The sequence below is a fragment of the Onychostoma macrolepis genome, chromosome 18, assembly GCF_012432095.1.
Source record: "Onychostoma macrolepis isolate SWU-2019 chromosome 18, ASM1243209v1, whole genome shotgun sequence".
NCBI lineage: Eukaryota > Metazoa > Chordata > Actinopteri > Cypriniformes > Cyprinidae > Onychostoma > Onychostoma macrolepis.
The window spans coordinates 7144048-7160304 of record NC_081172.1 but is presented as its reverse complement, the minus strand read 5'-3'; the positions used below and the strand labels follow the sequence as shown (position 1 = coordinate 7160304).

At 38.1% G+C, this 16257-nt stretch overlaps 1 protein-coding gene across 1 annotated transcript; it reads left to right on the top strand.

Annotated features, from left to right (window-relative positions):
• The first annotated feature begins 866 nt into the window (after positions 1-866).
• On the top strand, positions 867-16166 carry tspan33b (tetraspanin 33b). Its single transcript, XM_058752321.1, has 8 exons — positions 867-1046; positions 3451-3508; positions 3605-3732; positions 4688-4762; positions 5555-5650; positions 7006-7134; positions 9612-9773; positions 16061-16166. The coding sequence occupies exons 1-8, from the start codon at positions 951-953 to the stop codon at positions 16127-16129; spliced, it is 813 nt and encodes a 270-aa protein (XP_058608304.1). The 5' UTR covers positions 867-950; the 3' UTR covers positions 16130-16166.
• Positions 16167-16257: the final 91 nt, after the last annotated feature.

Genomic DNA, 16257 nt, shown 5'->3' with positions numbered 1-16257 from the left:
TCTTATAGCTACAGTATATTTTGAAAGCTACCGAGTAGCATCTGAATGTGGTAATACGAGTATTATGATAGACTATACTAGATCCACATCGCATACAGCGGATACACCCAGTGTATTTGTGGATGAGGGAGGAAACAAACAAATCAATGTCTTGGATCTCATGAAGTATACTGGTATGTCTCCAAATTTTTTCAGAGCCTGTAGCAATAAACCTGTGAGAAAGATTCTCAACAGCCCGATTGATTGTCCTTCGGCTCTCGTGAATGAAGGATTCAATGAGCTTTACAGATGCAGTGCAGAAAAACAGCAGAGCTCCCAGTGGGAAAAGCCAGTCAGACAACCAGCAGAGCCCAGACTACTCCTGAAACTGCAGTTTCACGATGGGTCATTTATATTTAGAACTGCTTTCCAGCAGTAGAGGAGCACTTGTGCTGCCTGCCCTGGTTTCACAGTCCTTGATCTACCAAGAGTCCCGCAGCAGCCCTGCTAATAAAATCATCATTTTGAACCGAAAAGCAGGCAGGTGACAGTCTGATTCATTGAAGTCTCAGGGTCTCTTTTTCTTCTGTCTATTATCACCCGCCGTTATATCTTCTCGTATTGAGATAGAGGAGGAGAATATTGTCGAAACTGGAACACCGAAAAGCCTTGTCTGTTTTGCCTAACTGCAAATTCTTGCCCTGGCCGTACTGGTGATAGAACACAATGGAACGGAGCTTTCAAAGCATCCAAAGGTGGCTTTTGTGTAACAGTGTGCTCTGGCCATTTCCACAGACACTAATGTACGTGGCGCGTCAGTCCACATGTACAGCAGCTGTTGCAGTCCATTCCAGGCTATAGCTGCGGACCGAAACGTACATGTTGGATGGTATATTTGTTTGGCCTGGCCTGCTCTGCCATTGCCATTTTTAAAAAAAAAAATCTTCAGCCTCTGCTATAAATCTGCTATAATGGACAGGCAGGTGAGCCTTACCAGGACGGAAATGTTCTCTTTCGTCAATCCTTGGATTCGGTACTTCCTGTTCTTCTTCAGCTTTTTATTCTGGGTAAGTGAGGCCTCTGACACCAGCTCCAAAAGTTGTTTTGTTGAGGGAGAGGACATTTCCAGGCTACAGAGCATAGGCTCTTTGGCCAGCTTTGAAGTTAATAAAACATCAGGGGTGTAATTTAGTCTTTTCAACAGACTCGCTGCTGCAATTGTTCTGCAACCGTGATGAAGGAGGAAACAAACGGTTCTGCAACCGTGATGTTTTCAACACAACACGACTAGAGCACTCTATTTGCATACAATTGCAAGGAATTTTACAGCTATGAAAACAGTAAAAATACCACTCTCCAGCATGTAATCGCGGAATACGATGCAGCGGAAAGCTTGAATCCCCTAAAGAAATGTGCAATCAAAACAAAAGCATCTGTTCTCATGTTCCTCTTCTGTTCGTAGTGTTTGTGTTGTGTTTTATCAGTGCATTGACTGTGACAGAGTCTGCACAGATCTGCCATTCAGAATCAAGTGAATTGCTCGCGCTGCAGAATTTGCCTCGGATTATGCTTTGTTCAAGAGTCTCGAGCTTCCCATTGGATTTAAAATGCTCTGTACAAGATGAAAACACAACTTTTCAAAATGCATCGAGTTGAATAGACACACAAAAAAAAAAAAAAAACACTCTTGAACTCTACATAAAACCTTACTGAATTTTTATATTTATATTGGCCCCTGCAGGCCCAGTTTGTTTGTTTGTTAATGTAATTAATTTTATTTATTTATCTATCCATTTATCGTTATTTCATTCATTTATTCTTGGTAAAAGTTAACCATTTTTATTTTATTTTTTTTTTTTCTTAAAATTAAGCAGCACAATTGTTTTCAACATTGATAATAATAATAAATGTTTCTTGATCAGCAAATCAGCATATTAGAATGATTTCTGAAGGGTCATGTGACACTGAAGCTAATGATGCTGAGAATTAATTAAGCTTTGCATCACAGCACAGGAATAAATTATATTTTAAAATATACTAAAATAGAAAACAGTTATTTTAAATTGTGATTATATTTCACATTATTAATGGCTTGTATTTTTGATCAAATTAAGTCGTTAAGTAGTAACATAGACTTATTTTTAATAAATAAATAAACAAAAATGGCCACATTAGACCCATTCTAACTGATGCAGTATCACAGTTTGAGCAAAACATCATCTGTTAGCTAAATAGATAATTTGGTGACATGCTATTAAACAAACCAAAAACGAAAAGTTTAAATAATTGTTTCAACATTAAAATAAATGCAAATGGAATAAAAGCCACACACTGTGCATTCACATCATTTTAAACTCTGCTCAATTTTGTCACATTACCAGCAGTTGCCATCACTCATAACGCCTCATATCACCAACTCTCATTGTGAATATATGATCTGCAGACTATGATTGCCATTAATTGTCTTTTGTGAGTGAGTGTTGTGCTGGAAATGTGAACGGCACTGCCAAATCACACTCTTTCACACTAAACCAATGTTTGTGAACAACAGATGGACCTCTGGACAGAGTGTGAAGGCATAATCCATTAGTCTTTTGTTCCAGCCGCACTGGCTTGCTGGGCTTTTCAGAAATGCACAAAACCGCACATATGGAGTGGCTTTTCCTCCACTGCACTAAAAAAGCCTCTGAATGGCTCTTTAACCTGATTCCTTGTATTTCATATTATAGATGCTCTCAAAGTATTGTCATCGACTCTTAAGGAGCGAGATGATAGGATTCAACTGCTTTTATAAACTCAGGTGGAAGACTCTTCAGCTGCATAATGGAACTGCAGTGGCACTCAGACACAAAAAAACCCTTATTCTGTACCACGGTGACTGCAGCAATATTACCAGCACTGCCAACAGGGTCTCAGGACCACACTATTGCTCAGAGACTCTTACCCTTTAGCTCTGGGAATGCGGCCTTTGATTAAAATAATAATAATAACCAGTAATAATATATTTATATGGAGAAACCAATGTAATCCAAATATAAATTCCAATAATCCAATATAAAACCACTTTAAATGTCTGAATGTGATTTCATTATATAAAACAATATCAAGTTAAGTGTCATCTGAAAACAAATCACAATTTCTTTTATATATTTAAATAAGTACAGGTTAGAATAATTAATTATGCACAATAATATTAATTATATTGTTTTGTTTTTGCATAAATATATCTGTCATGGAACATGAACATGATCATTTTATTTTCACATTTTGAAACATTAGAGTAGACACTTAACTTGCATTTGATATGCAAACACATATACAATCACTTTTGTACATTTAATTTGATACGGACACCAAAATGTGATGACTTGTATATAAATACACACACACAGGCCATCCCATTTTGTGTTTTGCGGATGATCAATGTGCAATTGATTATTTCATGTTATTTGTTTATTTATCCATTTTTAGGTGTTTTCTCTTCTCATTGTAGCTATTGGAGTATATGCCAAAGTTCAGAAAGCAACCGGTATGTGAAGTGTGTGTGTTCCTCGCCTCTGAATAAACTGCAGATGTGTGTGGATCAGTCGAGAGGTTAGCGGTGTTTCTGGGTTTTTTTCCGCAGACGCAGTGCGTGACACGTTCCTTATTGATCCTGCTGTGTTTCTCATTGTGGTCGGGGTGGTCATGTTCTTCATCACCTTCTGCGGATGCATCGGAGCTCTGCGAGAAAACATTCGGCTCCTTAAAATTGTGAGCATTATGGCACATACTTTACATATCTATTCTAAGTGATTTACAAATTAAGATTAAACTTTATCTAAATAGGGAAGACTAGCACTAGTTGTCACATCAGGGTTCAACTGCTTTTATAAACTTATAAACTTTTATAGATTCTTCAGTTTTTAATTAAAGTCTGTTAACTAAAACTAAAACGTAAATTAATTCAAATAAATTACTAAATTTACTAAAATTTTCTTGATTTTATGCACTAAAATTAGACTGCCAATAAATTAAAAAAAATAAAGCTTAACTAAAATTAAAAAGAAAATTTAAAAAACTTAAAAAAAAAAAAACTAAAAAAATACTATTTAAAAAAAAAAAAAGAATAAAATGACAATAGCACAATCCAAAATTACAAAAAAATGTATAAGCTAGTGCTGTCAAACGATTAATCACGATTAATCGCATCCAAAATAAGTTTTTGTTTGCATAATATATGTATGTGTACTGTGTATATTTATTATGTATACATAAACACACATACATGCATGTATATATTTTAGAAAATGTCATGTTTATATATTAAATATATTTATTTATAATATAAATTATATAAATAGACATGTAAATGCATGTAAATATTTTCAACATATATGAGTGTATTTATATATACATAATAAATATACACAGAACAAACATATATTATGCAAACAAAAAGGTTTATTTTGTATGTGATTAATCGTGATTAATCGTTTGACAGCACTTGCATAAACCTAAATTATAAAAATAGAAATATTAATTAAATATCAGTAACCATGTCTTTAAAATGTCCACCCAAAAAAAAACGGTGAAATATTCAGTGGAGTACAATGTGTGACAACTAGCCCCGGTCTTCCCAACACATCTGTTATTATCAGTTAATTTGATCACTTAGCAGTTAAAGACAATTATCACTTCCTTGGTTTTCTTTCCTGTTCCTCTCTAGTTCTCATTTAGTCTTACCTTGGTCTTTCTAACCCAAATGGTCATTGCAATCCTGGGCTTCTTCTACTCTGACCAGGTGGGCTTTCACTTGAAACTTAAGTGTATAAACTAGACGGTTCTTCTGCAGCACTGATACAGGATATGGGCTATCATATGAAACATATTTCATTGTTATGACTTTCACACACTGCAGGTTGTTAAAGATTAATTGAAACATTAGGCTTTGGCTTGGTTAACCTCTTTTAGCAGTCATCTGTCAGTCTCGAAGTCCATCTCATGGGATAGCAAGTCGATTTAAAAGCAATCCACCATTCAGTTCCATTGTTCATCTTATCCTTAACGTCAATTCCCGCTATAAAGTTTCCTATCATTCTGCCATTACCTCATCCTACGACTGAACTCTTGAAGTTCTACAGTCCAGGAGAAGTCCCATCGAGTGTATTGCATCAAACTATACTTCACTGTCAGAGCGCAACGCAAACGGTTAAACAGGGGAGTTTAACGACGTCGCTTCAAGCATCTTCGCTGCTTAATGATTAAAGAGCTTTACCACATCAAAGTGGAACCAAATGTTCCGTTTTGATGGAGGCTTTCTAGAAGGCTTCCTGTTAATGACATTCAGAGGTGCTTGAACATGCCAGCGTTAGAGGAACTGACAGGGGAAAAGCAGAGAGCTCAGGGGGGCCCCAAGAGTTAATTACCACACTAAAGCATATGCTATTAGAGCCGCCATGGTGAATTAGCGCTGTCGACCTGTCTCCCGTAGCACAATTACATATGCATATATAACCCAGATGGAAGTGTTTGATTTTAGGTACGTATGGAAATATACTTGGTGGCTAGACTGTATGAAGTGTCATGTTCACAGACACGCGATGCTCTGGGGAAATTCGTGAAAAAGGCCATTGTGCACTATCGAGATGACCTGGACCTTCAAAACCTAATGGACTACATCCAAAAAGAGGTACGGGTCATATTTTGTTCAGACTGTGCAAATTCTTTATGCATAAGGTCACATGAAAAACAATAAGACACCAGCAGTCATGTGCATTTCTACAAACTAAATTAAATAAATAAATAGATGAAACATTCATGTATACACTTGATCTTCCCTTTATTGTTTTATATATATATATATATATATATATATTAGTGCTGTCAAACAATTAATTGTGATTAATCGCAACCAAATATTTACATGTATATACATTTATATATTTATATTCTTATATTTTAGATTTAATATATAAACATAACATTTTTCTTAAAAATATACATACATGTGTTTGTATTTGTACATACATCATAAATATACACAGTGTACACATATATTATGTAAACAAAAACTTTTATTTTGGATGTGATTAATTGTTTGACAACACACACACACAAATAAATTGAAATAAAAATGTATCAATATAAAAATATTTTTGATAAATTTAATGCATCCTTGCTGAAAAAAAATAAATATTCATTTTATTTTTAAAAAATTATATTGTCCTTTTTGTCCATTTTTTAAGTTGTCAGCTTGGACATTGGAAAAAAATATGTTTATTTAAAGGTTAAGGTAACATTAAGGTTAGTACAAGATGACAGACTTTTCACTGCAACCTGATCTCACAGAATTCCGTGTAATGTTCACGGACTTAATTAACCCCGAATCTGTGGTGGCATCACAGAATCGCCGAAAATTCCGTGCTGGGCTCACAGAAGGCATCAGCCGTGGTCCATGCACGGATTCACTGGTTCAACACCAGCGCTGCATCGGACCACGTAAAAAGAGTGACTCCGATGCAGTTATACTTTCACTGGAGTACCTGACCCACCCCTACCCTAAACCTACCCAGTTCTTAACAATAATGATGACGATAAATTTCCCAGTATCGCGTCGGCATATTTAAAGTGTTGAACCAGTGGATCCGTGCGTGGTTCACGGCTGATGCCTGTCACTGACTGACATTGGTATCACTTCTGTGAGCCCATCACGGAATTTTCGGCGATTCCGTGATGCCACCACAGATTCGGGGGTTAATTAAGTTCGTGGTCATTACACGGAATTCTGTGAGATCAGGTTGTTTCACTGTTTGGTACACTATCCCTATATTCTATACCTAACTTTTGTTTGGTAATGGTACTATGAACACATGCACGGCTCTCTGAATAAGAAAATGTTCTACTCTCCAATACAGCACAGTATGTTCTCCTGCCTCTTTTGTCCTCCTCACAATGAAAATTCTTATGGTTCCAGAAAAAACAAGGTGAATATGTGGTCTGAGAGACTGTGTCTAAAAATACTTTCACATTCGCTTCTCCTTGCAGTTCAAATGCTGTGGCTGGAACAACTACACCGACTGGTCCTGGAACCTCTACTTCAACTGCACCCCGTCAAACCCCAGCACTGAGAGATGTGCGGTTCCCTTCTCATGCTGCACTCCTCTACCAGGAGAGGTGAGAGTCAAGCACCTACACCTACTGCCTGATTTTTAATCTGCAGTTATGAATATCAAAAATGAAAATGGACATAGAAATGAAAGTAGATATGAGGTCTGTCTGTGAAGCGAGGATTCATATGGTGCTTTATGAGTTGAAATAACTTTGGTGCGACTGAAGCTCATAATTACATTTAACTTTACAATATTGTTTTATATTTCCCCAGTTTCACCCCTTCAAATTTAAAACGTTCTCTCAAACGGTCTTGGTGGCAACACGTGTACAGTAACTGTATTATCTATAATAATCTCTGCATAATTACCTAGGAAAATCATATATTGGGAGAATAAAAATAGCACTTACTGTGGATATCATTTAAAAGTTTGGAGTCAATAAGATTTTTTATGTTATCGAAAGATGTCTCTTCTCCTCACCAAAGCTGCATTTACTTGATAAAAAAAAAAAATCAAAACATAATTCAGAAGTTTAAAGTCTTTTCTAAGACATTACAATACATTTTTTACCAGTGGATGATAAAATGAGTGTGAAACAAAGTGCCAAAAGGACTCAAGACATATGAAGGATCAGGAACATCATAGAGACTTGCTGGTCCACATTCAAGAAACCATCCAGAATACCCTAGCAACCACATAGCAACATGCTAACAACCGCTCAGAATGCACTGCAAAAACCCTAACAACACTCCAGCAAACGTTGCATGGGCAAACACCACTCACGATTTCAGAAAATGTCAAATTTGAGTTCAGTTATACAGTGATCCTTCATTGTGATCCTTTATTTGATCACAATCCCTCCCCTTTTGTTCTCAGTCTTTGTAGTCTAGCATTAGTGCAAAGGCAAAGTTGTATTATTTTTCATCTCATCAGCTCAACAAAACTGTATGTGGTCATTGGTTTATTGCACTCTGCAACAAAGTGACATGAAAGACGAATTCAAAGTGTCGAGTCAGCCTTTGCCCTTCCTCTGCGCCTTCATCTTTAACGATGATGGCCTGTGCGGCTAATTAGCCCAGTTATAATCACATCAGTAAGAGCTTTGTGAAGTTAAACAGATTGGGTTTACCAAACGTATCAGTAATACAAAGTTTCAATTTCGACACAGTTGTCACAGCAGCAACTCGAGGAGAATTTATGTGTTCTGAATTGCTTTCTTGCCTCCCAAGACAGCGAATGACCGAGCAGAGCCATTTTGGCACGACGTCCAAAGCAGCTGCTTGGCTGAAATGCTAAATGTGTGCTCTGATTCAATCCGCGAGACATGTCTAAATGCTGATAAGATACTCAAACAGAACATAGATCACTGATTTAGAGCCACTCCTTGGCAGACCTAAATATTATGATCTCTGTTCCCTTGGCAAACGTCTACGGTGATTGCTGGATAAACACGCTCTAAACAGGTCAGAGCGGACAAAATGCAATTCTTTCAAACAAAAACAGGAGGAAATCGAGGAGCTATGTCACATTTATTGACGCTGAGAGCGAAAAGCTGTGTGGTTTACAGGTTTAATTGTTTTCAAGTATTCAAACGTATTATTTGAAGTGAAAAGAATGACAGAAAATTCGGTGATTCATCCGAACAGATGTTCACATGGAGACGATGGCACTGCTCTGTGGCATCTGCGCAAGCAATATGAAAATTAATCATAACATTATTTCAGGGAGACCTGCAGGGATCACATGCATTTACTTTAACCATCAACAAAATCTATTTATAAATGCTGTTAAAGGTGATATTTGATCCCCTTTCGGACATTAAAATGATCTTTCAGATGCAAACGTGTGAAATCTCTGTAGAAAAGGGTGATGAATGATTAAACCACACATTAAGGAAATACCTGGTGCAAACATTCAATTGAAAACGGCATATGTCTACAGTTGTGACCTTGACCTGCATTTTACATCTGCAGCCCACTAAACAAAAGGGAATTGAACATCCTCAGGTTGCGTGGTAAAAGACTCACACTAGAGTTGTAAAAAGCTTAAGAGGAAGTGACCAGCCCTGACCCATTAGATAGCGTAGGATGCAGTCGAGTCAGAAGATCTTGTTGGCTTGGGTAGGTGTTAAAAATGTGCATGCCAGATGAGAATAATCATCAATGATAGAATCAAAAGCACTAAGAATCTCTACATTATTAATTAATTGACATGTATGCTTGTCAGGACAGCTGCTAATGTGTGCAGGTGTTTTTTTTTTACCGTGTTATGAAGATGCTAAGGTGCTTTGGGTGATTGTTAGACGGTTGCTTACTCTCCCAAAATCACCCCAGATGATATTCTGGTCCCTAGATATGGCAAAAATATGCATAGAATTAATAGTGCTGCTTGTTTTAGCGAACCTACTAATTAGTCATGTTTGCATTTGTATACTATAGATTTAAAATGAGGTTTATTAAGCAAGCATGACTAGAAAGAGGCTAAAACATTACTGCCCCCTGCTGCTTAATTACTGACTAAAAACATCTTATACTGTTTCAGACTGTGATCAACACCATGTGTGGTTTTGGGGTTCAAACACAAAACCACCTGGACACCACTAAATCCATCTATCCGGTGGGCTGTGCAGACAGAGCTGTAATATGGATTGAATCTCACCTGCTGTTAGTTGGGGCGCTCACGCTGGGTCTCGCTTTACCACAGGTAACATTTAGCTTGTGAGTGATTTCAGTTTCTTAAACAGATGGCAATCTGATCACGGGTGCTGATTGGTCAATACAGCTTTGTTAAGCATTGTTGCACAAAATTTTTTTTACTGAATATTAATGTAATATTATTGCTTTATTATTGCAATCAATATTTAATGGATAGTTCACCCAATAACAATTTACTCACCATGAAGTTAAAACCTGTATGAGTTTCTTTCTCCTGTTGAACATGAAGATATTTTGAAAAATATGGGTAACTAAACAATTGAACCAAACTGAACCATTGACTCCCACAGTATGGAGAAAAAACACTATGGTCACTGGGGACCATCAACTACCACATTCTTAAAAAATATGTTCTTTCATGTTTCATCAGAAGAAAGAAACTCATACAGGTTTGGGTGAGTAAATGTTTGAGTGAAGTGTCCTGTTAACCTTTACATTACACCTTATTTAAAATGATCAACACTGAAATAATGAGGCTACATAACAACAAACCCATCTGCCAAACCATGTTTTTGCCTAAATCACTAGTTTAAGCCTATAACAATTATTTGTGTTTTAGAGTCATGTCATGATGGATTTCTCTGGAAACTGTAAACTTCTAAGTAGGGTTGCTAACTTCAGAAAATGAAAATACGGGACAATAGCATTCCGGGGGTGGGGGTGGCGAATGTGATTGACCATGTGTGTGTGTATAGGCTACATACATTAGTATATATGAAAATGTGTATTTTTCAATTAAAGACAGCTTATAGATTTAATATGGGCTGCTTTTAGTGCTTGGCACGTTTTTATTGGTCATTTTGTGTTTCAAGAAAAATGTAAAATGTTTTTCTCTATTTAACAACATTGAAAGACGATTTCCCTTACTGATCACGTCTCTTGCTCAGCTGGATGTTGGACTCATGAGAAATAATCACGTTGTTTGTATTCACCAATACTGATTTACTGAAGTCAAAACACGGACGGAATTGGCGTTAGCGCGAGCGCCACTTGCTGTGAGGCGGGAGCGACCAGCCGGCAGAGGATTGAGCAGCCTTACTCGAACAGTTATGTTCACGATTTCTGATTAACTTAATGTATTCTGTGTGAGGGTGGCTGTGACTGGATGATGACAGGTGTCAGTGATCATTCTCAAGTGATCAGCATTCAGCACTGCTGCTGTTGTATAAGTCTGGTTAGCAGAAATGGCACAAGGAAGGTCACGTACGGGACACATAAATTAAGCCCAATATACGGGACGTCCCGGCTAATACGGGACAGTTGGCAACCCTATTCTAAGTAAATAAAAAAGGTCAGGCTGCTATATTCAGTGGAAGGTGTCATAGCAGCTTGAAGCTGCAACAGATAAACCTCATGAAACCTCATTGCAAGCAAAAACGGAAAGCGGCAGTGCCTGTAATAAATTATGAATCAACATTGTATAGCATAGTTAGCATAGCATCATGTTTGCTGTTTACCGACTACACTATAAAAAATACTGGGTTGATTACCCATAGGCGGAAATCCCGGGGGGGGACAAGACCCACCCTATCTGAGGGTTGTCCCCCCTAAAAATATGATAAAAAAAAAAAAGCTGTGTATTAAATCATGTTTTATACTTAAAATAATTGTGTAAGTAGTAAAACAACGCAAACGGAGCAAAAATGCGTTTTAAGTTTAGAAACCTTTTGAGTCTCCCCCTCCCTTGCCTCACAGTGCTTTGGTCCAAATGCTTTCCTCTTTTATATCACACACACAAGTCCGGTGAGAGAGAACAAAGTCTCGAAGTAAGGTTGTCAATTTGTTTTGTTTGTTTTTTTTCACTTAAACGTTGGATGAAGTGATTATTTTCTCTTTGCTAGAGCAGCGTGTTTCTGAGAGCGCGCGTGCGGTTTTGTGCGAGAGCAAAGAAAATTTGCGTGCGAGGGAAGAGATTCTTTCACGTCACAATATGCGCTCTCGACATTTGTCATTAAAATAAGGCCTTATAGCCTTCCCATGTATACAGGTGCATCTCAATAAATTAGAATGTCGTGAAAAAGTTCATTTTTTCTTGTAACTTATTTCAAAAAGTGAAACTATCATATATTTTAGATTCATTACATGTAAAGTAAAACATTTCAAAAGTGTTTTATTTTTTTTATTTTGTTGATTAGAGCTTACAGCTCATGAAAGTCAAAAATCAGTATCTCAAAATATTAGAATATTTACATTTGAGTTTCAATAAATGACCATCCATACAGTATACATTCTGGGTATCTCTTGTTCTTTGAAACCACAATAATGGAGAAGACTGCTAACTTGGCAATGATCCAGAAGACGAACATTGACACCCTCCACAAAGAGGGTAAGTCACAGAAGGTCATTACTGAAAGGTGTGGCTGTTTACAGAGTGCTGTATCAAAGCATATTAAATGCAAAGTTGACTGGAAGGAAGAATTTGGGTAGGAAAAGGTGCACAAGCAACAGGGATGACCGCAAGCTTGAGATTACTGTCAAGCAAAGCTGATTCAAACACTTGGGAGAGCTTCACAAGGAGAGAATTGAAGCTGGAGTCAGTGCATCAAGAGTCACCACGCTCAGACGTCTTCAGGAAAAGGGCTACCAAGCCACTTCTGAACCAGAGACAACGTCAGAAGCATCTTACCTGGGCTGTGGAGAAAAAGAAATGGACTTTTGCTCAGTGGTCCAAAGTCCTCTTTTCAGATGAAAGTAAATTTTGCATTTCATTTGGAAATCAAGGTCCCAGAGTCTGAAGGAAGAGTCGAGAGGCACAGAATCCATGTTGCTTGAAGTCCAGTGTGAAGTTTCCGCAATCAATGATGATTTGGGCTGCCATGTCATCTGCTGGTGTTGGTCCACTGTGTTTTCTGAAGTCCACAGTCAACGCAGCCATCTACCAGGAGATTTTAGAGCACTTCATGCTTTCTTCTGCTGACAAGCTTTATGGAGATGCTGATTTCATTTTCCAGCAGGACTTGGCACCTGCCCACACTGCCAAAGGTACCAAAAGCTGGTTTTTGAACATGGTGTTACTGTGCTTGACTGGCCGGCAAACTCACCAGACCTGAACCCCATAGAGAATATATGGGTATTGTCAAGAGGAAGATGAGAGACACCAGACCCAACAATGCAGATGAGCTGAAGGACACTGTCAAAGAAACCTGGGCTTCCATACCACCTCAGCAGTGCCACAAACTGATCACCTCCATGCCACGCCGCATTGAGGCTGTAATTAAAGCAAAACGAGCCCCTACCAAGTATTGAGTACACATACAGTAAATGATCATACTTTCCAGAAGGCCAACAATTCACTAAAGATGTTTTTTTTGTGCGTGTTCAATAACAGGTGAGTCTCTTCTTCAGTTTTGTTTCAGCTTTTTTTTTTTTTCAAAATCACTCATGAAGGAATCCATGATCACCGTCCGCGTGCAGTAGGCTACATTAACTCCGCCCGCGCTCTGCTTCTGGCGGCTGAGGTAACGCTTGTTTTTTTATTTTTTATTTCCAGCTCACAATTTTCTCATCCTAATTTTACAAACTGCAAGTTACAAAACACACGCATGCTGACTGACACTGATCACTGGCGGGTGCGGTGTTCTCCGATCGACTCGGGTATTACACACAATGTTAAACAGACCCGGGACCCGAAATAATAGACTGGGACCCGACCCGGACCCGGCTGACCTTTTAAAATATAGACCCGAACCCGTGCGGGTCCCGGGTCCTCCGTGAAGACCTCTAGCCTAAATCATCACAATTAAAAGAACCAAAGACTTAAACTACTTCAGTCTGTGTGCATTAAATTTATTTAATACACAAGTTTCACAATTTGAGTTGAATTACTGAAATAAATGAACTTTTCCACGACATTCTAATTTGAGATGCACCAGTACATATCCTTACAAGTACAATTTTAGTTGTATTATTTGTGTCCCCTTCAAAAATTGCTCTTGCTTTCAAAAATTTTATGTATATTCGAAAATGGGCAAAGAGGAGCACTTTGCTGAAACCACGCCCATCTAGCTCGACGGTGGCGACAGAAGCGGCAATCCATTCTGTCACTCGTGGCCACGCCCTTAATTATGCAGAACTTTAAGGCTTAATATAATTTAAACTGATGAGTTACAAAGAAATTCACCCCCCTCACAGTTGTCATGAAGGGCAAAATTATAGCTATATAGACCAAAACCACTTTTTGTACCAGGCTGTAAAAAAATTTCTGCTGTAAAATTGGGCATTTAACATGGAAGGTATATGAGACTGACTCCCTTTTGGAGCCAGCCTCTAGCGGCCAGTCGATGAATTGCAGTTTTAGTCACTTCCGTGTTGGTTTCACGAGAGAGACCGGGAGGTTTCCGCTTGGTTGTAACCAGTGGCGTAAAGGCTGGTCACTTGGTAATGACGGGCCCCAGTGCAGGCTATAACGACGGACCCCCTGGGCTGCACGGTTATGAAGCATATACAAACACAGCGCTCGTGTCTTGAAGGGAACCCATATACGCGAATTTGTGCCTAACCTAGTTAATTTAGACCAACTAAAATCAGTATCTCATCTGTTTCTTATATTAAATTGAACCGTTCTCTTTGCGTGCGTCTCTCTCCAACACGCAGAAATCACTACAACCGCATTCCTCTCCTAGAGGCGAGAGAGCACGACCATCTCGAGGCACGCACGGTCGGATGTACCTAAAAGAAAGAAACATCTCCATTCTATAAGATACTTGTTGGTCTATGTTAAATAACAGGCGGTGTGTTATGGCGAGCGCTCGTTGCCGCTGTTATTCTCTCTTGGCGCTCGTGCACAATGCGCATCTTCACACAGACGATCGAGCGCTTTGTTCTAGGAAAATCACGAAACAAAATGCACACAATCGTGTCGTTGCTCTTGATATACAATCACTGATGAACACCACTTTGGTTTTAATGAGGAAAAAAAAAAACTATATATGAGGGTGGGTTAGAACCTGAAACCCCAGAGTTGCTTGTCAATAATTCTACCGCTAGACCATTACAACACATAGATTTTAATTATTTATATATTTATTCATTACTGTGAAGACTCTTGGCATAAATTACATTATATTATTAATATTAATTAATATAATTATATAACGGGCCCCAGTGCGGCTGCACTGCCTGCAGTTTACGCCACTGGTTGTAACCCAGCATTTTTTAGAGTGTAGGTTCGAAAACTGTTTATAATGGCAATGTCAGTCTCTAAACAGCCATGTACATCGTTATTAACCTACTGTTTTATCTTATCTGATGAAAGGCAATCGATATGACTAGTGTCAGCATCGCCAAACTTTTGTAACCTTATTTTAATACAATTGTTTTCAACAAGTCAAAACAACTCGGTGCGTCATCAGATTCATCCGCGTAAAACAGCGAAGCCGAAGCACAAATCAAGTAATGACCAGCACTATGTTCATCCGCAAGTCACTTGTAGCTCTATGCTTCATCCACTAGGTGGAACATAGTGTATCATTATTGCCTCACCATTCATTCTCCAATCCATTTGACCGTTGTAGGTTCGTGGGGATATATTTCTGCAAATGTGGGTATTGGGACAGACCCTTAGTTTGTGAATTACAGGTCTCACAGTGTGACTTTTTTTTTTGCATGTCAGTAAAAATACATCAGTAGGTGGTGACCTTTTTTTTATTTATTTTTTAGTAATTGTATCATTCAGCCAGTTTATTAAAAACAAGTTGATTACACTGAATACACGGTCTTTGATTGAGCGAGTTTTCGAATCGTTCAGTCAACCTTTAAGGTTTCATTCAGAAATGAAAAAAACAAAAAAAACAAAAACGTTTTGATCGCACTCGCAATGGTCCATTCTGCTGTGGCTTTGTTAGAAACCATTTTCGTTGGTGGAGCAGAAACAAAGTAACTAGCAATATCGTGTCTGTTCATTATAAATCAGTGAAGCATATCTCTCTCTCTCTCTGTGTGTGTGTGCGTGTGACCTTTTTAATAATTCATATAATTAAGGATATAGATACAGACAACCTGAATTATACACACATTCCCATGACAGTCAAATGCAATTCAACAAATCCATATACCTCCAATATATGTATATATATATATATATATATATATATATATATCCTTTAAGATGTGATCCTTTTGAAATGAATATTGTGTATTCGTATCCCATATCACTGAATGCAATGAACTGCATTTCCAGTCATGAATTTTTCAGTGGGTGTTGGGCAGAAAGTGAAATTACTATCCTCTCTCTATGCACACTGCTGTCCTGACACAGTTCTTCTGTTTGATCTACAGATTGTAGGCATCGTTCTGTCTCTGATCCTCATTTCTGAGATCCAGAAAGAGATCGGATCCATCATGTAGAAGCAGCAGACAATCACCTGCAGTGCCGCCAAACTCTCTCACATTCTGGAGTGATGCTTTCATTCTGCACTGACTGCTCTCACACTTCCAGCACAATTTCATTTCACTATGCCTCGGAGCCAGTTATT